At 43.9% G+C, this 25,652-nt stretch overlaps 1 protein-coding gene across 2 annotated transcripts in view; it reads right to left on the reverse strand.

Moving 5' to 3' along the window:
• Window positions 1-25,652, reverse strand: part of leg4 (Galectin-4) — a 43,228-nt gene that overhangs the window by 2,058 nt on the left and 15,518 nt on the right. Inside the window, 6 exon segments of one of the 2 annotated variants that reach the window (NM_001146582.1) lie at window positions 3,898-3,935; window positions 3,937-4,063; window positions 6,445-6,533; window positions 6,646-6,687; window positions 7,805-7,834; window positions 8,664-8,777. In NM_001146582.1, coding sequence (NP_001140054.1) covers window positions 3,898-3,935; window positions 3,937-4,063; window positions 6,445-6,533; window positions 6,646-6,687; window positions 7,805-7,834; window positions 8,664-8,777 — 440 coding nt within the window. 2 annotated transcript variants of the gene reach the window in all.

The following is a 25,652-nucleotide window of genomic DNA, read 5'->3' on the forward strand; positions in this document are numbered from 1 at the left end:
CTACCTACATGTACAAATGACCCCTCAACTAACCTGTACCCCCGCACATTGACTCGGTAATGGTACCCCCTGTATATAGCCTCCACATTGACTCTGTACCGGTACCCCCTGTATATAGCCTCCACATTGACTCTGTACCGGTACCCCCTGTATATAGCCTCCACATTGACTCTGTACCGGTACCCCCTGTATATAGCCTCCACATTGACTCGGTAATGGTACCCCCTGTATATAGCCTCCACATTGACTCTGTACCGGTACCCCCCTGTATATAGCCTCCACATTGACTCTGTACCGGTACCCCCTGTATATAGCCTCCACATTGACTCTGTAGCGTAACACCCTGTATATAGCCTCCACATTGACTCTGTACCGTAACACCCTGTATATAGCCTCCACATTGACTCTGTACTGGTAACCCCTGTATATAGCCTCCACATTGACTCTGTACCGTAACACCCTGTATATAGCCTCCACATTGACTCTGTACCGTAATACCCTGTATATAGCCTCCACATTGACTCTGTACCGTAACACCCTGTATATAGCCTCCACATTGACTCTGTACCGTAACACCCTGTATATAGCCTCCACATTGACTCTGTACCGGTACCCCCTGTATATAGCCTCCACATTGACTCTGTACCGGTACCCCCTGTATATAGCCTCCACATTGACTCTGTACCGGTACCCCCTGTATATAGCCTCCACATTGACTCTGTACCGGTACCCCCTGTATATAGCCTCCACATTGACTCTGTACCGTAACACCCTGTATATAGCCTCCACATTGACTCTGTACTGGTAACCCCTGTATATAGCCTCCACATTGACTCTGTACCGTAACACCCTGTATATAGCCTCCACATTGACTCTGTACCGTAACACCCTGTATATAGCCTCCACATTGACTCTGTACCGTAACACCCTGTATATAGCCTCCACATTGACTCTGTACCGTAACACCCTGTATATAGCCTCCACATTGACTCTGTACCGGTACCCCCCTGTATATAGCCTCCACATTGACTCTGTACCGGTACACCCCTGTATATAGCCTCCACATTGACTCTGTACTGGTACCACCTGTATATAGCCTCCACATTGACTCTGTACCGGTACCCCCTGTATATAGCCTCCACATTGACTCTGTACCGGTACGCCCTGTATATAGCCTCCACATTGACTCTGTACCGTAACACCCTGTATATAGCCTCCACATTGACTCTGTACTGGTAACCCCTGTATATAGCCTCCACATTGACTCTGTACCGTAACACCCTGTATATAGCCTCCACATTGACTCTGTACCGGTACCCCCTGTATATAGCCTCCACATTGACTCTGTACCGGTACCCCCTGTATATAGCCTCCACATTGACTCTGTACCGTAACACCCTGTATATAGCCTCCACATTGACTCTGTACCGGTACCCCCTGTATATAGCCTCCACATTGACTCTGTACTGGTACCACCTGTATATAGCCTCCACATTGACTCTGTACCGGTACCCCCTGTATATAGCCTCCACATTGACTCTGTACCGGTACGCCCTGTATATAGCCTCCACATTGACTCTGTACCGTAACACCCTGTTTATAGCCTCCACATTGACTCTGTACTGGTAACCCCTGTATATAGCCTCCACATTGACTCTGTACCGTAACACCCTGTATATAGCCTCCACATTGACTCTGTACTGGTAACCCTTGTATATAGCCTCCACATTGACTCTGTACCGGTAACACCCTGTATATAGCCTCCACATTGACTCTGTAGCGGTACCCCCTTTATATAGCCTCCACATTGACTCTGTACCGGTACCCCCCTGTATATAGCCTCCACATTGACTCTGTACTGGTACCACCTGTATATAGCCTCCAGATTGACTCTGTACCGGTACCCCCTGTATATAGCCTCCACATTGACTCTGTACCGGTACGCCCTGTATATAGCCTCCACATTGACTCTGTACCGGTAACACCCTGTATATAGCCTCCACATTGACTCTGTACTGGTAACCCCTGTATATAGCCTCCACATTGACTCTGTACCGTAACACCCTGTATATAGCCTCCACATTGACTCTGTACCGTAACACCCTGTATATAGCCTCCACATTGACTCTGTACTGGTAACACCCTGTATATAGCCTCCACATTGACTCTGTACCGGTACACCCCTGTATATAGCCTCCACATTGACTCTGTACCGTAACACCCTGTATATAGCCTCCACATTGACTCTGTACCGTAACACCCTGTATATAGCCTCCACATTGACTCTGTACCGTAATACCCTGTATATAACCTTGTTATTGTTATGTACATTTCTTGTGTTACCTTGTGATTGATTAGATTTTTTTTAAACTTTAGTTTATTTAGTAAATATTTTCTTAACTCTATTTCTTGAACTGCATTGTTGTAAGCATTTCAGGGTAAGGTCTACACCTGTTGTATTTGGCGCATGTGACAAATACAATTTGATTTGATAAGTTCATAGAGTTACCAGCCTCAGAAATTGCAGCCCAAATAAATGCCTCACAGAGTTCAAGTAACAGACACATCTCAAGATCAACTGTTCAGAGGAGACTGCGTGAATCAGACCTTCATGGTCAAATTGCTGCCAAGAAACCACTAATTCAAGGCACACTTAACCAGCAAGTCTCTTCTTCTTATTGGTGTCCTTTAGTAGTGGTTTCTTGGCAGCAATTCGACCATAAAGGTCTGATTCACGCAGTCTCCTCTGAACAGTTGATGTTGAGATGTGTCTGTTACTTGAACTCTGTGAGGCATTTATTTGGGCTGCAATTTCTGAGGCTGGTAACTAATGAACTTATCAAATTGTATTTGTCACATGCGCCAAATACAACAGGTGTAGACCTTACCCTGAAATGCTTACAACAATGCAGTTCAAGAAATAGAGTTAAGAAAATATTTACTAAATAAACTAAAGTTTAAAAAAAATCTAATCAATACTAGACCGGTGGAAATCTGTCCTTTGGTCTGATGAGTTCAAATTTGAGATTTTTGATTCCAATCGCCGTGTCTTTGTGAGACGCAGAGTAGGTGAACGGATGGTCTCTGCATGTGTGGTTCCCACCGTGAAGCATGGAGGAGGAGGAGGTGTGATGGTGTGGGGGTGCTTTGCTGGTGACACTGTCTGTGATTTATTTAGAATTCAAGGCACACTTAACCAGCATGGCTACCACAGCATTCTGCAGCGATATGCCATCCCATCTGGTTTGGGCTTAGTGGGACTATCATTTGTTTTTCAACAGGACAATGACCCAACACACCTCCAGGCTGTGTAAGGGCTATTTGACCAAAAAGGAGAATGATGGAGTACTGCATCAGATGACCTGGCCTCCACAATCACCCGACCTCAACCAAATTGAGATGGTTTGGGATGAGTTGGACCACAGAGTGAAGGAAAAGCAGCCAACAAGTGTTCAGCATATGTGCAAAATCCTTGAAGACTGTTGGAAAAGCATTCCAAGTGAAGCTGGTTGAGAGAATGCCAAGAGTGTGCAAAGCTGTCATCAAGGTAAAAGGGTGGCTACTTTGAAGAATCTAAAATTTAAAATATATTTTGATTTGATTTACACTTTTTTTTGGTTACTACATGATTCCATATGTGTTATTTCAAAGTTTTGATGTCTTCACTATTATTCTACAATGTAGAAAATAGTAAAAAAAAAACTAAAGAAAATTCCTTGAATGAGGAGGTGTTTCCAAATGTATATCCATAGACAAGGGCTACATCCGAAATGCCACCATACTCCCGACATTGTGCACAACTTTTCACCAGAGCCCCATAGGCCCTAGTCAAAAGTAGTTCACTATATAGGGAATAGGGTAATATTTTTGACACAGACCTGTTCCTTGTTTACTCACGTCAAAGTACTGTCCCTCCAGGAAGGGGTTAAGGCTGATCTCTCTCTCCTCCGTGTCCCAGCTCCCACCAATCAAACTGTTTCTCACCACCACGCTCTCCTGTAGACGAGGGTTTAGGTGGAACACTATGTCTCGTGAGCTGCCCACCATGAAGTTAATAGAGAAACTGCAACACAAAGAACCCCACCACAGAGTTATTCATGTTGAACCTGCAACACACAGAACTCCACCACAGAGTTATTCATGTTGAACCTGCAACACACAGAACCCCACCACAGAGTTATTCATGTTGAACCTGCAACACACAGAACTCCACCACAGAGTTATTCATGTTGAACCTGCAACACACAGAACCCCACCACAGAGTTATTCATGTTGAACCTGCAACACACAGAACCCCACCACAGAGTTATTCATGTTGAACCTGCAACACACAGAACCCCACCACAGAGTTATTCATGTTGAACCTGCAACACACAGAACTCCACCACAGAGTTATTCATGTTGAACCTGCAACACACAGAACCCCACCACAGAGTTATTCATGTTGAACCTGCAACACACAGAACCCCACTACAGAGTTATTCATGTTGAACCTGCAACACACAGAACCCCACCACAGAGTTATTCATGTTGAACCTGCAACACACAGAACCCCACCACAGAGTTATTCATGTTGAACCTGCAACACACAGAACCCCACCACAGAGTTATTCATGTTGAACCTGCAACACACAGAACTCCACCACAGAGTTATTCATGTTGAACCTGCAACACACAGAACCCCACTACATGTTGAACCTGCAACACACAGAACTCCACCACAGAGTTATTCATGTTGAACCTGCAACACACAGAACCCCACCACAGAGTTATTCATGTTGAACCTGCAACACACAGAACCCCACCACAGAGTTATTCATGTTGAACCTGCAACACACAGAACCCCACCACAGAGTTATTCATGTTGAACCTGCAACACACAGAACTCCACCACAGAGTTATTAATGTTGAACCTGCAACACACAGAACCCCACCACAGAGTTATTAATGTTGAACCTAGCTTTCACCTGGATTCACCTGGTCAGTCTATGTCATGGAAAGCACAGATGTTGTCAATGCTTTGTATTTTGTATACTCAGTGTATTTTAGTGTTTAATTGTCCATAAAACATTTTTAAAATGTTAGAATTTTTCTTCCACTTTGACATTACAGAGTATTTTGTGTAGATCGTCGACAACAAAAAAAAGGAACATTTTGTAATGCTATCCTTGTGGGGACCAAAGAATTGATTCCCATCCAAAATCTGATTTTCCCTAAACCTGAATCTAACCTTAACCCTAACCCAACCTTAACCTAAGCATAACCCTAACTCCTAACCCTAATATTAATTCTAACCCTAAACCTAAAATAGCATTTTTCCTCGTGGGGACTGGCAAAATGTATCCACTTGTCCCAATTTTTCCTTGATTTAATATTCTTGTGAGGACTTCTGGTACCACACACACACATACACATACACACACACACACACACACACACACACACACACACACACACACACACACACACACACACACACACACACACACACACACACACACGGCGCCGACAGAGATGGCCGCCTCGCTTCGCGTTCTCAGGAAACTATGCAGTATTTCGACATACCCAACATTACTCATCTGTATACACTGTACTCTATACCATCTACTGCATCTTGCCTATGCCGTTCGGCCATCGCTTATCCATATATATTTTTATGTACATATTCTTATTCATTCCTTTACACTTGTGTGTATAAGGTAGTTGTTGTGAAATTGTTAGATTACTTGTTAGATATTACTGCATGGTCGGAACTAGAAGCACAAGCATTTCGCTACACTCGCATTAACATCTGCTAACCATGTGTATGTGACAAATAAAATGTGATTTGATTTGATTTATTACATGTTAAATTGTGACCACCAACCAACCTTATCTCTGTAGGGTTAGGGGTTAGAGTATAGGGGTTAGGGGCTAGGGGATTAGGGGCTAGGGGTTAGGGTACTACAGACTTGTTAGCTCCTAGAGGCACCATGCCTCTGATGGGTTAGGGGTTAGGGTATAGGGGTTAGGGTATAGGGGTTAGGGTATAGAGGTTAGGGGATAGGCGATAGAGGTTAGGGGATAGGCGATAGGGGTTAGGGGATAGGGGTTAGGGGTTAGTGGATAGGGGTTAGGGGATAGGGGTAAGGGTTAGGGGTTAGGGGATAGGGGTTAGTGGATAGGGGTTAGTGGATAGGGGTTAGGGGATAGGGGTTAGGGGATAGGGGGAGGTAAGGGTTAGGGGATAGGGGTTAGGGGATAAGGGTTAGTGGATAGGGGTTAGGGTATAGGGGTTAGGGGATAGGGGTTAGGGGATAGGGTTAGGGGATAGGGGATAGGGGTTAGGGGATAGGGTTAGGGGATAGGGGTTAGGGGATAGGGGATAGGGGTTAGGGTATAGGGGATAGGGGTTAGGGGATAGGGGTATAGGGGTTAGGGGATAGGGGTTAGGGTACTACAGACCTGTTAGCTCCTAGAGGCACCATGCCTCTGATGACGATAGTCTTCTTCGGAGACATCCCTCCTGGAATCATGCTGGAGTACGGGACAGGCTGATACACATAGGACAGGAGTCAGTCCACTGACACCATGTAGGGTATACTGTATGTATGTATACTTAGGACCAAACAAATCTATCCTGACTCACACACAGATGTTACTTACAGGTTTGAATATTGTCTGTCCATCCATGACCGGCAGGTTTCCCTGTGGACAGAGTGGAGTGTCAGAGAACGGACCTGGGGCCATCAGTAGCCTCTTTTGAAGTCAGACTTACCCCCATGTCACCTGGGGATAGACCCTGGTACAACAAGATATCACTGTCTAATGTCGAAATCTGAAGTGGTACGAACAAAAGTCTATTTTCGGTTTCATTAATTATCCGAGTGGTTAAGGTTAGGGCTAAGGTTTTGGGATAGGGTTAAACATAAAACAACACTATTACTGTGAAGTAAGCTAGCGGCTTGCTCTGGACTTGTTGTCAGCGATTGCCAAGTGGAGAAAGCTGTGATCTATGGTTCAGAGGGTTGTGGGTTCAATCCCAATGCGAGGTAGTCTTTTATTTTGTGAGCACCGAATCAAGCAAACGTCTAACATTTGCTGTGTAAATGTAAGTATCTCCCTGCATGATAAGACAAACATCGCTGTCTAAATGTAATGATCTCCCAGCCTGATAAGACAAACATCGCTGTCTAAATGTAATGATCTCCCAGCCTGATAAGACAAACATCGCTGTCTAAATGTAATGATCTCCCAGCCTGATAAGACAAACATCGCTGTCTAAATGTAAGGATCTCCCAGCCTGATAGGACAAACATCGCTGTCTAAATGTAATGATCTCCCAGCCTGATAAGACAAACATCGCTGTCTAAATGTAAGGATCTCCCAGCCTGATAGGACAAACATCGCTGTCTAAATGTAATGATCTCCCAGCCTGATAGGACAAACATCGCTGTCTAAATGTAATGATCTCCCAGCCTGATAGGACAAACATCGCTGTCTAAATGTAATGATCTCCCAGCCTGATAGGACAAACATCGCTGTCTAAATGTAAGTACCTCCCTGCCTGATAGGAACTACAAATTATTTAACTAGGCAAGTCAGTTAAGAACAAATTCTTATTTTCAATGACGGCCTAGGAACAGTGGGTTAAACTGCCTTGTTCAGGGGCAGAACGACAGATTTTTACTTTGTCAGCTCGGCGATTCAATCTTGCAACCTTTTCGGTTGCTGGTCCAACAACGCCCTAACCACTAGGCTACGCTGCCGCCCCAAATCCATGTAATGGTATTTGTTGAAACAGACACGCCACCTACCAACTTACCCCAATTTGATCAGCTCCAGGATTTCCTCCCTGTTGACGGTAGGAAACATACCAAATGTTATCCCGAGTTTATGACACGCTAAGAAACGCATTCATCACGATATATATTGCAATGTACAGTTACCCCACAATTAATTAATTCCACTTTTTTTTTTTTCCCTTCCTGTCTCATCTTGTGTTTTGTTTGCAACTGCCACTAAAAGCTTTGAACCAATGAATTAACATACACATGACAGACAATAAAGCAATTATCTTCCCTGTAGGATTTGGGAAAGGGTACGCTGACCCTAGATTTGTAGGCAACAGAAATCAACTTCTTCTCTGAGGTGTGTTTACATACTGCTCCCTCTCCCTACTCCCTTACCCTGCCCCTCCCCCCTTCCCCAGCCACCTGCCCCAACTCCCTTTCCCCAACCCCTACCCCCTTCCCCCAACCCCCTTTCCCCAACCCCTACCTCAGCCCCAACCCCCTTTCCCCAACCCCTAACTCAGCCCCTACCCCCTTTCCCCAACCCCCTTTCCCCAACCCCTACCTCAGCCCCAACCCCCTTTCCCCAACCACTACCCACTTTCCCCAGCCCCTACCTCAACCCCTACCCCCTCTCCCAGCCCCTACCTCAGGCCCTACCCCCTCCCCCAGCCCCTACCCACTTTCCCCAGCCCCTACCTCAGCCCCAACCCCCTTTCCCCAGCCCCTAACCACTTTCCCCAGCCCCTACCTCATCCCCAACCCTCTTCCCCAGCCCCTACCTCAGCCCCAACCCCCTTCCCCAGCCCCTACCCACTTACCCCAGCCCCTACCTCAGCCCCAACCTCCCTGCCCCACCCCCCAGACCCCACCCCCCTGCTCCAGTCTCACCCCGATGATGCTGATGGTCTGGATGGAAACGTCGCCTCCTATCTGCAGGGCGTTGACTCTCTCCACTGGAATACGATAGTTGAACGTGTGAAGGTCTTGTCCGTTCACTGTCACCTACGACAGAAAAACACATTAACTATGGTCTAACCCTAACCCATACACAACTATGGTCTAACCCTAACCCGTACACAACTATGGTCTAACCCTAACCCATACACAACTATGGTCTAACCCTAACCCATACACAACTATGGTCTAACCCTAACCGGTACACAACTATGGTCTAACCCTAACCCGTACACAACTATGGTCTAACCCTAACCCGTACACAACTATGGTCTAACCCTAACCCATACACAACTATGGTCTAACCCTAACCCGTACACAACTATGGTCTAACCCTAACCCATACACAACTATGGTCTAACCCTAACCCGTACACAACAATGGTCTAACCCTAACCGGTACACAACTATGGTCTAACCCTAACCCGTACACAACTATGGTCTAACCCTAACCCGTACACAACTATGGTCTAACCCTAACCCGTACACAACTATGGTCTAACCCTAACCCATACACAACTATGGTCTAACCCTAACCCATACACCACTCTGGTCTAACCCTAACCCGTACACAACTATGGTCTAACCCTAACCCATACACAACTATGGTCTAACCCTAACCTGTACACAACTAATCTAACCCTAACCCATACACAACTATGGTCTAACCCTAACCCATACACAACTATGGTCTAACCCTAACCCGTACACAACTATGGTCTAACCCTAACCCGTACACAACTAATCTAACCCTAACCCATACACAACTATGGTCTAACCCTAACCCATACACAACTATGGTCTAACCCTAACCCGTACACAACTATGGTCTAACCCTAACCCGTACACAACTATGGTCTAACCCTAACCCGTACACAACTATGGTCTAACCCTAACCCATACACAACTATGGTCTAACCCTAACCCATACACAACTATGGTCTAAACCTAACCCATACACAACTATGGTCTAACCCTAACCTGTACACAACTAATCTAACCCTAACCCATACACAACTATGGTCTAACCCTAACCCATACACAACTATGGTCTAACCCTAACCCGTACACAACTATGGTCTAACCCTAACCCGTACACAACTAATCTAACCCTAACCCATACACAACTATGGTCTAACCCTAACCCATACACAACTATGGTCTAACCCTAACCCATACACAACTATGGTCTAACCCTAACCCATACACAACTATGGTCTAACCCTAACCCATACACAACTATGGTCTAACCCTAACCCGTACACAACTATGGTCTAACCTATACACAACTATGGTCTAACCCTAACCTATACACAACTATGGTCTAACCCTAACCCATACACAACTATGGTCTAACCCATACACAACTATGGTCTAACCCATACACAACTATGGTCTAACCCTAACCCGTACACAACTATGGTCTAACCCTAACCCATACACAACTATGGTCTAACCCTAACCCGTACACAACTAATCTAACCCTAACCCATACACAACTATGGTCTAACCCTAACCCATACACAACTATGGTCTAACCCTAACCCATACACAACTAATCTAACCCTAACCCGTACACAACTATGGTCTAACCCTAACACGTACACAACTATGGTCTAACCCTAACCCATACACAACTATGGTCTAACCCTAACCCGTACACAACTATGGTCTAACCCTAACCCATACACAACTATGGTCTAACCCTAACCCGTACACAACTATGGTCTAACCCTAACCCGTACACAACTATGGTCTAACCCTAACCTGTACACAACTATGGTCTAACCCTAACCCGTACACAACTATGGTCTAACCCTAACCCGTACACGACTATGGTCTAACCCTAACCCATACACAACTATGGTCTAACCCTAACCCATACACAACTATGGTCTAACCCTAACCCATACACAACTATGGTCTAACCCTAACCCGTACACAACTATGGTCTAACCCTAACCCGTACACAACTATGGTCTAACCCTAACCCGTACACAACTATGGTCTAACCCTAACCCATACACAACTATGGTCTAACCCTAACCCATACACAACTATGGTCTAACCCTAATCCATACACAACTATGGTCTAACACTAACCCATACACAACTATGGTATAACACTAACCCATACACAACTATGGTCTAACCCTAACCCATACACAACTAATCTAACCCTAACCCATACACAACTATGGTCTAACCCTAACCCATACACAACTATTGTCTAACCCTAACCCATACACAACTAATCTAACCCTAACCCATACACAACTATGGTCTAACCCTAACCCGTACACAACTATGGTCTAACCCTAACCCGTACACAACTATGGTCTAACCCTAACCCGTACACAACTATGGTCTAACCCTAACCCGTACACAACTATGGTCTAACCCTAACCCGTACACAACTATGGTCTAACCCTAACCCATACACAACTATGGTCTAACCCTAACCCATACACAACTATGGTCTAACCCTAACCCATACACAACTATGGTCTAACCCTAACCCATACACAACTATGGTCTAACCCTAACCCATACACAACTATGGTCTAACCCTAACCCATACACAACTATGGTCTAACCCTAACCCGTACACAACTATGGTCTAACCCTAACCCGTACACAACTATGGTCTAACCCTAACCCATACACAACTATGGTCTAACCCTAACCCATACACAACTATGGTCTAACCCTAACCCATACACAACTATGGTCTAACCCTAACCCATACACAACTATGGTCTAACCCTAACCCATACACAACTATGGTCTAACCCTAACCCATACACAACTATGGTCTAACCCTAACCCATACACAACTATGGTCTAACCCTAACCCATACACAACTATGGTCTAACCCTAATCCATACACAACTATGGTCTAACCCTAACCCATACACAACTAATCTAACCCTAACCCATACACAACTATGGTCTAACCCTAACCCGTACACAACTATGGTCTAACCCTAACCCGTACACAACTATGGTCTAACCCTAACCCGTACACAACTATGGTCTAACCCTAACCCGTACACAACTATGGTCTAACCCTAACCCGTACACAACTATGGTCTAACCCTAACCCGTACACAACTATGGTCTAACCCTAACCCGTACACAACTATGGTCTAACCCTAACCCGTACACAACTATGGTCTAACCCTAACCCATACACAACTATGGTCTAACCCTAACCCATACACAACTATGGTCTAACCCTAACCCATACACAACTATGGTCTAACCCTAACCCATACACAACTATGGTCTAACCCTAACCCATACACAACTATGGTCTAACCCTAACCCATACACAACTATGGTCTAACCCTAACCCATACACAACTATGGTCTAACCCTAATCCATACACAACTATGGTCTAACCCTAACCCATACACAACTAATCTAACCCTAACCCATACACAACTATGGTCTAACCCTAACCCGTACACAACTATGGTCTAACCCTAACCCGTACACAACTATGGTCTAACCCTAACCCGTACACAACTATGGTCTAACCCTAACCCGTACACAACTATGGTCTAACCCTAACCCGTACACAACTATGGTCTAACCCTAACCCGTACACAACTATGGTCTAACCCTAACCCGTACACAACTATGGTCTAACCCTAACCCGTACACAACTATGGTCTAACCCTAACCCGTACACAACTATGGTCTAACCCTAACCCATACACAACTATGGTCTAACCCTAACCCATACACAACTATGGTCTAACCCTAACCCATACACAACTATGGTCTAACCCTAACCCGTACACAACTATGGTCTAACCCTAACCCGTATACAACTAATCTAACCCTAACCCATACACAACTATGGTCTAACCCTAACCCATACACAACTATGGTCTAACCCTAACCCATACACAACTATGGTCTAACAGTAACCCATACACAACTATGGTCTAACCCTAACCCATACACAACTATGGTCTAACCCTAACCCATACACAACTATGGTCTAACCCTAACCCATACACAACTATGGTCTAACCCTAACCCATACACAACTAATATAACCCTAACCCATACACAAGTATGGTCTAACCCTAACCCGTACACAACTATGGTCAAACCCTAACCCGTACACAACTATGGTCTAACCCTAACCCGTACACAACTATGGTCTAACCCTAACCCGTACACAACTATGGTCTAACCCTAACCCGTACACAACTATGGTCTAACCCTAACCCATACACAACTATGGTCTAACCCTAACCCATACACAACTATGGTCTAACCCTAACCCATACACAACTAATCTAACCCTAACCCATACACAACTATGGTCTAACCCTAACCCATACACAACTATGGTCTAACCCTAACCCATACACAACTATGGTCTAACCCTAACCCGTACACAACTATGGTCTAACCCTAACCCGTATACAACTAATCTAACCCTAACCCATACACAACTATGGTCTAACCCTAACCCATACACAACTAATCTAACCCTAACCCATACACAACTATGGTCTAACCCTAACCCGTACACAACTATGGTCTAACCCTAACCCATACACAACTATGGTCTAACCCTAACCCATACACAACTATGGTCTAACCCTAACCCGTACACAACTATGGTCTAACCCTAACCCATACACAACTATGGTCTAACCCTAACCCATACACAACTATGGTCTAACCCTAACCCATACACAACTAATCTAACCCTAACCCATACACAACTATGGTCTAACCCTAACCCATACACAACTATGGTCTAACCCTAACCCATACACAACTATGGTCTAACCCTAACCCGTACACAACTATGGTCTAACCCTAACCCGTACACAACTATGGTCTAACCCTAACCCGTATACAACTAATCTAACCCTAACCCATACACAACTATGGTCTAACCCTAACCCATATACAACTATGGTCTAACCCTAACCCATACACAACTATGGTCTAACCCTAACCCATACACAACTAATCTAACCCTAACCCATACACAACTATGGTCTAACCCTAACCCATACACAACTATGGTCTAACCCTAACCCATACACAACTATGGTCTAACCCTAACCCATACACAACTATGGTCTAACCCTAACCCATACACAACTATGGTCTAACCCTAACCCATACACAACTAATCTAACCCTAACCCATACACAACTATGGTCTAACCCTAACCCGTACACAACTATGGTCTAACCCTAACCCATACACAACTATGGTCTAACCCTAACCCATACACAACTATGGTCTAACCCTAACCCGTACACAACTATGGTCTAACCCTAACCCATACACAACTATGGTCTAACCCTAACCCAACTATGGTCTAACCCTAACCCATACACAACTAATCTAACCCTAACCCATACACAACTATGGTCTAACCCTAACCCATACACAACTATGGTCTAACCCTAACCCATACACAACTATGGTCTAACCTTAACCCGTACACAACTATGGTCTAACCCTAACCCGTACACAACTATGGTCTAACCCTAACCCGTATACAACTAATCTAACCCTAACCCATACACAACTATGGTCTAACCCTAACCCATATACAACTATGGTCTAACCCTAACCCATACACAACTATGGTCTAACCCTAACCCATACACAACTAATCTAACCCTAACCCATACACAACTATGGTCTAACCCTAACCCATACACAACTATGGTCTAACCCTAACCCATACACAACTATGGTCTAACCCTAACCCATACACAACTATGGTCTAACCCTAACCCATACACAACTATGGTCTAACCCTAACCCATACACAACTAATCTAACCCTAACCCATACACAACTATGGTCTAACCCTAACCCGTACACAACTATGGTCTAACCCTAACCCGTATACAACTAATCTAACCCTAACCCATACACAACTATGGTCTAACCCTAACCCATACACAACTATGGTCTAACCCTAACCCATACACAACTATGGTCTAACCCTAACCCATACACAACTATGGTCTAACAGTAACCCATACACAACTATGGTCTAACCCTAACCCATACACAACTATGGTCTAACCCTAACCCATACACAACTATGGTCTAACCCTAACCCATACACAACTATGGTCTAACCCTAACCCGTACACAACTATGGTCTAACCCTAACCCGTACACAATTATGGTCTAACCCTAACCCATACACAACTAATCTAACCCTAACCCATACACAACTATGGTCTAACCCTAACCCATACACAACTATGGTCTAACCCTAACCCGTACACAACTATGGTCTAACCCTAACCCGTATACAACTAATCTAACCCTAACCCATACACAACTATGGTCTAACCCTAACCCATACACAACTAATCTAACCCTAACCCATACACAACTATGGTCTAACCCTAACCCGTACACAACTATGGTCTAACCCTAACCCGTACACAACTATGGTCAAACCCTAACCCGTACACAACTATGGTCTAACCCTAACCCGTACACAACTATGGTCTAACCCTAACCCGTACACAACTATGGTCTAACCCTAACCCGTACACAACTATGGTCTAACCCTAACCCGTACACAACTATGGTCTAACCCTAACCCATACACAACTAATCTAACCCTAACCCATACACAACTATGGTCTAACCCTAACCTATACACAACTATGGTCTAACAGTAACCCATACACAACTATGGTCTAACCCTAACCCATACACAACTATGGTCTAACCCTAACCCATACACAACTATGGTCTAACCCTAACCCGTACACAACTATGGTCTAACCCTAACCCGTATACAACTAATCTAACCCTAACCCATACACAACTATGGTCTAACCCTAACCCATACACAACTAATCTAACCCTAACCCATACACAACTATGGTCTAACCCTAACCCGTACACAACTATGGTCTAACCCTAACCCATACACAACTATGGTCTAACCCTAACCCATACACAACTATGCTCTAACCCTAACCCGTACACAACTATGGTCTAACCCTAACCCATACACAACTATGGTCTAACCCTAACCCATACACAACTATGGTCTAACCCTAACCCATACACAACTAATCTAACCCTAACCCATACACAACTATGGTCTAACCCTAACCCATACACAACTATGGTCTAACCCTAACCCATACACAACTATGGTCTAACCCTAACCCGTACACAACTATGGTCTAACCCTAACCCGTACACAACTATGGTCTAACCCTAACCCGTATACAACTAATCTAACCCTAACCCATACACAACTATGGTCTAACCCTAACCCATATACAACTATGGTCTAACCCTAACCCATACACAACTATGGTCTAACCCTAACCCATACACAACTATGGTCTAACCCTAACCCATACACAACTATGGTCTAACCCGAACCCATACACAACTATGGTCTAACCCTAACTCATACACAACTATGGTCTAACCCTAACCCATACACAACTAATCTAACCCTAACCCATACACAACTATGGTGTAACCCTAACCCATACACAACTATGGTCTAACCCTAACCCATACACAACTATGGTCTAACCCTAACCCGTACACAACTATGGTCTAACCCTAACCCGTACACAACTATGGTCTAACCCTAACCCATATACAACTAATCTAACCCTAACCCATACACAACTATGGTCTAACCCTAACCCATATACAACTATGGTCTAACCCTAACCCATACACAACTATGGTCTAACCCTAACCCATACACAACTAATCTAACCCTAACCCATACACAACTATGGTCTAACCCTAACCCATACACAACTATGGTCTAACCCTAACCCATACACAACTATGGTCTAACCCTAACCCATACACAACTATGGTCTAACCCGAACCCATACACAACTATGGTCTAACCCTAACCCATACACAACTATGGTCTAACCCTAACCCATACACAACTAATCTAACCCTAACCCATACACAACTATGGTGTAACCCTAACCCATACACAACTATGGTCTAACCCTAACCCATACACAACTATGGTCTAACCCTAACCCATACACAACTATGGTCTAACCCTAACCCGTACACAACTATGGTCTAACCCTAACCCGTATACAACTAATCTAACCCTAACCCATACACAACTATGGTCTAACCCTAACCCATATACAACTATGGTCTAACCCTAACCCATACACAACTATGGTCTAACCCTAACCCATACACAACTAATCTAACCCTAACCCATACACAACTATGGTCTAACCCTAACCCATACACAACTATGGTCTAACCCTAACCCATACACAACTATGGTCTAACCCTAACCCATACACAACTATGGTCTAACCCTAACCCATACACAACTACGGTCTAACCCTAACCCATACACAACTATGGTCTAACCCTAACCCATACACAACTAATCTAACCCTAACCCATACACAACTATGGTCTAACCCTAACCCGTACGCAACTATGGTCTAACCCTAACCCATACACAACTATGGTCTAACCCTAACCCATACACAACTATGGTCTAACCCTAACCCGTACACAACTATGGTCTAACCCTAACCCATACACAACTATGGTCTAACCCTAACCCAAACACAACTATGGTCTAACCCTAACCCATACACAACTAATCTAACCCTAACCCATACACAACTATGGTCTAACCCTAACCCATACACAACTATGGTCTAACCCTAACCCATACACAACTATGGTCTAACCCTAACCCGTACACAACTATGGTCTAACCCTAACCCGTACACAACTATGGTCTAACCCTAACCCGTATACAACTAATCTAACCCTAACCCATACACAACTATGGTCTAACCCTAACCCATATACAACTATGGTCCAACCCTAACCCATACACAACTATGGTCTAACCCTAACCAATACACAACTAATCTAACCCTAACCCATACACAACTATGGTCTAACCCTAACCCATACACAACTATGGTCTAACCCTAACCCATACACAACTATGGTCTAACCCTAACCCATACACAACTATGGTCTAACCCTAACCCATACACAACTATGGTCTAACCCTAACCCATACACAACTAATCTAACCCTAACCCATACACAACTATGGTCTAACCCTAACCCATACACAACTATGGTCTAACCCTAACCCATACACAACTATGGTCTAACCCTAACCCATACACAACTATGGTCTAACCCTAACCCATAAACAACTATGGTCTAACCCTAACCCATACCCAACTATGGTCTAACCCTAACCCATACACAACTATGGTCTAACCCTAATCCATACACAACTATGGTCTAACCCTAACCCATACACAACTATGGTCTAACCCTAACCCGTACACAACTATGGTCTAACCCTAACCCATACACAACTAATCTAACCCTAACCCGTACACAACTATGGTCTAACCCTAACCCGTACACAACTATGGTCTAACCCTAACCCGTACACAACTATGGTCAAACCCTAACCCGTACACAACTATGGTCTAACCCTAACCCGTACACAACTATGGTCTAACCCTAACCCGTACACAACTATGGTCTAACCCTAACCCGTACACAACTATGGTCTAACCCTAACCCATACACAACTAATCTAACCCTAACCCATACACAACTATGGTCTAACCCTAACCCATACACAACTATGGTCCAACAGTAACCCATACACAACTATGGTCTAACCCTAACCCATACACAACTATGGTCTAACCCTAACCCATACACAACTATGGTCTAACACTAACCCGTACACAACTATGGTCTAACCCTAACCCGTATACAACTAATCTGACCCTAACCCATACACAACTATGGTCTAACCCTAACCCATACACAACTAATCTAACCCTAACCCATACACAACTATGGTCTAACCCTAACCCGTACACAACTATGGTCTAACCCTAACCCATACACAACTATGGTCTAACCCTAACCCATACACAACTATGGTCTAACCCTAACCCGTACACAACTATGGTCTAACCCTAACCCATACACAACTATGGTCTAACCCTAACCCATACACAACTATGGTCTAACCCTAACCCATACACAACTAATCTAACCCTAACCCATACACAACTATGGTCTAACCCTAACCCATACACAACTATGGTCTAACCCTAACCCATACACAACTATGGTCTAACCCTAACCCGTACACAACTATGGTCTAACCCTAACCCGTACACAACTATGGTCTAACCCTAACCCGTATACAACTAATCTAACCCTAACCCATACACAACTATGGTCTAACCCTAACCCATATACAACTATGGTCTAACCCTAACCCATACACAACTATGGTCTAACCCTAACCCATAGACAACTAATCTAACCCTAACCCATACACAACTATGGTCTAACCCTAACCCATACACAACTATGGTCTAACCCTAACCCATACACAACTATGGTCTAACCCTAACCCATACACAACTATGGTCTAACCCTAACCCATACACAACTATGGTCTAACCCTAACCCATACACAACTAATCTCACCCTAACCCATACACAACTATGGTCTAACCCTAACCCATACACAACTATGGTCTAACCCTAACCCATACACAACTATGGTCTAACCCTAACCCATACACAACTATGGTCTAACCCTAACCCATACACAACTATGTTCTAACCCTAACCCATACACAACTATGGTCTAACCCTAACCCATACACAACTATGGTCTAACCCTAACCCATACACAACTATGGTCTAACCCTAACCCATACACAACTATGGTCTAACCCTAACCCATATACAACTATGGTCTAACCCTAACCCATACACAACTATGGTCTAACCCTAACCCATACACAACTATGGTCTAACCCTAACCCATACACAACTATGGTCTAACCCTAACCCATACACAACTATGGTCTAACCCTAACCCGTACACAACTAATCTAACCCTAACCCATACACAACTATGGTCTAACCCTATCCCATATACAACTATGGTCTAACCCTAACCCATACACAACTATGGTCTAACCCTAACCCATACACAACTATGGTCTAACCCTAACCCATACACAACTATGGTCTAACCCTAACCCATACACAACTATGGTCTAACCCTAACCCACACAAAACTAATCTAACCCTAACCCATACACAACTATGGTCTAACCCTAACCCGTACACAACTATGGTCTAACCCTAACCCATACACAACTATGGTCTAACCCTAACCCGTATACAACTAATCTAACCCTAACCCATACACAACTATGGTCTAACCCTAACCCATATACAACTATGGTCTAACCCTAACCCATACACAACTATGGTCTAACCCTAACCCATACACAACTATGGTCTAACCCTAACCCATACACAACTATGGTCTAACCCTAACCCATACACAACTAATCTAACCCTAACCCATACACAACTATGGTCTAACCCTAACCCGTACACAACTATGGTCTAACCCTAACCTATACACAACTATGGTCTAACCCTAACCCGTACACAACTATGGTCTAACCCTAACCCGTACACAACTATGGTCTAACCCTAACCCGTACACAACTATGGTCTAACCCTAACCCGTACACAACTATGGTCTAACCCTAACCCATACACAACTAATCTAACCCTAACCCATACACAACTATGGTCTAACCCTAACCCATACACAACTATGGTCTAACCCTAACCCATACACAACTATGGTCTAACCCTAACCCGTACACAACTATGGTCTAACCCTAACCCGTATACAACTAATCTAACCCTAACCCATACACAACTATGGTCTAACCCTAACCCATACACAACTAATCTAACCCTAACCCATACACAACTATGGTCTAACCCTAACCCGTACACAACTATGGTCTAACCCTAACCCATACACAACTATGGTCTAACCCTAACCCCTACACAACTATGGTCTAACCCTAACCCATACACAACTATGGTCTAACCCTAACCCATACACAACTATGGTCTAACCCTAACCCGTACACAACTATGGTCTAACCCTAACCCATACACAACTATGGTCTAACCCTAACCCATACACAACTATGGTCTAACCCTAACCCATACACAACTAATCTAACCCTAACCCATACACAACTATGGTCTAACCCTAACCCATACACAACTATCGTCTAACCCTAACCCACACACAACTATGGTCTAACCCTAACCCATACACAACTATGGTCTAACCCTAACCCATACACAACTATGGTCTAAGCCTAACCCATACACAACTATGGTCTAAGCCTAACCCATACACAACTATGGTCTAACCCTAACCCATACACAACTATGGTCTAACCCTAACCCATACACAACTAATCTAACCCTAACCCATACACAACTATGGTCTAACCCTAACCCATACACAACTATGGTCTAACCCTAACCCATACACAACTATGGTCTAACCCTAACCCGTACACAACTATGGTCTAACCCTAACCCATACACAACTATGGTCTAACCCTAACCCATACACAACTAATCTAACCCTAACCCATACACAACTATGGTCTAACCCTAACCCGTACACAACTATGGTCTAACCCTAACCCATACACAACTATGGTCTAACCCTAACCCCTACACAACTATGGTCTAACCCTAACCCATACACAACTATGGTCTAACCCTAACCCATACACAACTATGGTCTAACCCTAACCCGTACACAACTATGGTCTAACCCTAACCCGTACACAACTATGGTCTAACCCTAACCCATACACAACTATGGTCTAACCCTAACCCATACACAACTAATCTAACCCTAACCCATACACAACTATGGTCTAACCCTAACCCATACACAACTATGGTCTAACCCTAACCCATACACAACTAATCTAACGCTAACCCATACACAACTATGGTCTAACCCTAACCCATACACAACTATGGTCTAACCCTAACCCATACACAACTATGGTCTAACCCTAACCCACACACAACTATGGTCTAACCCTAACCCGTACACAACTATGGTCTAACCCTAACCCGTACACAACTATGGTCTAACCCTAACCTGTATACAACTAATCTAACCCTAACCCATACACAACTATGGTCTAACCCTAACCCATACACAACTAATCTAACCCTAACCCATACACAACTAATCTAACCCTAACCCATACACAACTATGGTCTAACCCTAACCCGTACACAACTATGGTCTAACCCTAACCCATACACAACTATGGTCTAACCCTAACCCCTACACAACTATGGTCTAACCCTAACCCATACACAACTATGGTCTAACCCTAACCCATACACAACTATGGTCTAACCCTAACCCGTACACAACTATGGTCTAACCCTAACCCATACACAACTATGGTCTAACCCTAACCCATACACAACTATGGTCTAACCCTAACCCATACACAACTAATCTAACCCTAACCCATACACAACTATGGTCTAACCCTAACCCATACACAACTATCGTCTAACCCTAACCCACACACAACTATGGTCTAACCCTAACCCATACACAACTATGGTCTAACCCTAACCCATACACAACTATGGTCTAAGCCTAACCCATACACAACTATGGTCTAAGCCTAACCCATACACAACTATGGTCTAACCCTAACCCATACACAACTATGGTCTAACCCTAACCCATACACAACTAATCTAACCCTAACCCATACACAACTATGGTCTAACCCTAACCCATACACAACTATGGTCTAACCCTAACCCATACACAACTATGGTCTAACCCTAACCCGTACACAACTATGGTCTAACCCTAACCCATACACAACTATGGTCTAACCCTAACCCATACACAACTAATCTAACCCTAACCCATACACAACTATGGTCTAACCCTAACCCGTACACAACTATGGTCTAACCCTAACCCATACACAACTATGGTCTAACCCTAACCCCTACACAACTATGGTCTAACCCTAACCCATACACAACTATGGTCTAACCCTAACCCATACACAACTATGGTCTAACCCTAACCCGTACACAACTATGGTCTAACCCTAACCCGTACACAACTATGGTCTAACCCTAACCCATACACAACTATGGTCTAACCCTAACCCATACACAACTAATCTAACCCTAACCCATACACAACTATGGTCTAACCCTAACCCATACACAACTATGGTCTAACCCTAACCCATACACAACTAATCTAACGCTAACCCATACACAACTATGGTCTAACCCTAACCCATACACAACTATGGTCTAACCCTAACCCATACACAACTATGGTCTAACCCTAACCCACACACAACTATGGTCTAACCCTAACCCGTACACAACTATGGTCTAACCCTAACCCGTACACAACTATGGTCTAACCCTAACCTGTATACAACTAATCTAACCCTAACCCATACACAACTATGGTCTAACCCTAACCCATACACAACTAATCTAACCCTAACCCATACACAACTATGGTCTAACCCTAACCCATACACAACTATGGTCTAACCCTAACCCATACACAACTATGGTCTAACCCTAACCCATACACAACTAATCTAACCCTAACCCATACACAACTATGGTCTAACCCTAACCCATACACAACTATGGTCTAACCCTAACCGATACACAACTATGGTCTAACCCTAACCCATACACAACTATGGTCTAACCCTAACCCATACACAACTATGGTCTAACCCTAACCCATACACAACTATGGTCTAACCCTAACCCATACACAATTATGGTCTAACCCTAACCCATACACAACTATGGTCTAACCCTAACCCATACACAACTATGGTCTAACCCTAACCCATATACAACTATGGTCTAACCCTAACCCATACACAACTATGGTCTAACCCTAACCCATACACAACTATGGTCTAACCCTAACCCATACACAACTATGGTCTAACCCTAACCCATACACAACTATGGTCTAACCCTAACCCATACACAACTATGGTCTAACCCTAACCCATACACCACTATGGTCTAACCCTAACCCGTACACAACTATGGTCTAACCCTAACCCGTATACAACTATGGTCTAACCCTAACCCATACACAACTATGGTCTACCCTAACCCATACACAACTATGGTCTAACCCTAACCCATACACAACTATGGTCTAACCCTAACCCATACACAACTATGGTCTAACCCTAACCCATACACAACTAATCTAACCCTAACCCATACACAACTATGGTCTAACCCTAACCCGTACACAACTATGGTCTAACCCTAACCCATACACAACTATGGTCTAACCCTAACCCGTACACAACTATGGTCTAACCCTAACCCGTACACAACTATGGTCTAACCCTAACCCGTACACAACTATGGTCTAACCCTAACCCGTACACAACTATGGTCTAACCCTAACCCATACACAACTATGGTCTAACCCTAACCCATACACAACTAATCTAACCCTAACCCATACACAACTATGGTCTAACCCTAACCCATACACAACTATGGTCTAACCCTAACCCATACACAACTATGGTCTAACCCTAACCCATACACAACTATGGTCTAACCCTAACCCATACACAACTAATCTAACCCTAACCCATACACAACTATGGTCTAACCCTAACCCATACACAACTATGGTCTAACCCTAACCCATACACAACTATGGTCTAACCCTAACCCATACACAACTATGGTCTAACCCTAAACCATACACAACTATGGTCTAACCCTAACCCATACACAACTATGGTCTAACCCTAACCCATACACAACTATGGTCTAACCCTAACCCATACACAACTATGGTCTAACCCTAACCCATACACAACTAATCTAACGCTAACCCATACACAACTATGGTCTAATCCTAACCCATACACAACTATGGTCTAACCCTAACCCATACACAACTATGGTCTAACCCTAACCCACACACAACTATGGTCTAACCCTAACCCGTACACAACTATGGTCTAACCCTAACCCGTACACAACTATGGTCTAACCCTAACCCGTATACAACTAATCTAACCCTAACCCATACACAACTATGGTCTAACCCTAACCCATACACAACTAATCTAACCCTAACCCATACACAACTATGGTCTAACCCTAACCCATACACAACTATGGTCTAACCCTAACCCATACACAACTATGGTCTAACCCTAACCCATACACAACTAATCTAACCCTAACCCATACACAACTATGGTCTAACCCTAACCCATACACAACTATGGTCTAACCCTAACCCATACACAACTATGGTCTAACCCTAACCCATACACAACTATGGTCTAACCCTAACCCATACACAACTATGGTCTAACCCTAACCCATACACAACTATGGTCTAACCCTAACCCATACACAATTATGGTCTAACCCTAACCCATACACAACTATGGTCTAACCCTAACCCATACACAACTATGGTCTAACCCTAACCCATATCACAACTATTGTCTAACCCTAACCCATACACAACTATGGTCTAACCCTAACCCATACACAACTATGGTCTAACCCTAACCCATACACAACTATGGTCTAACCCTAACCCGTACACAACTATGGTCTAACCCTAACCCGTATACAACTAATCTAACCCTAACCCATACACAACTATGGTCTAACCCTAACTCATATACAACTATGGTCTAACCCTAACCCATACACAACTATGGTCTACCCTAACCCATACACAACTATGGTCTAACCCTAACCCATACACAACTATGGTCTAACCCTAACCCATACACAACTATGGTCTAACCCTAACCCATACACAACTAATCTAACCCTAACCCATACACAAATATGGTCTAACCCTAACCCGTACACAACTATGGTCTAACCCTAACCCATACACAACTATGGTCTAACCCTAACCC

Source organism: Salmo salar, chromosome 09, assembly GCF_965601325.2.
Source record: "Salmo salar chromosome 09, fSalSal1, whole genome shotgun sequence".
NCBI classification, from domain to species: Eukaryota; Metazoa; Chordata; class Actinopteri; order Salmoniformes; family Salmonidae; genus Salmo; species Salmo salar.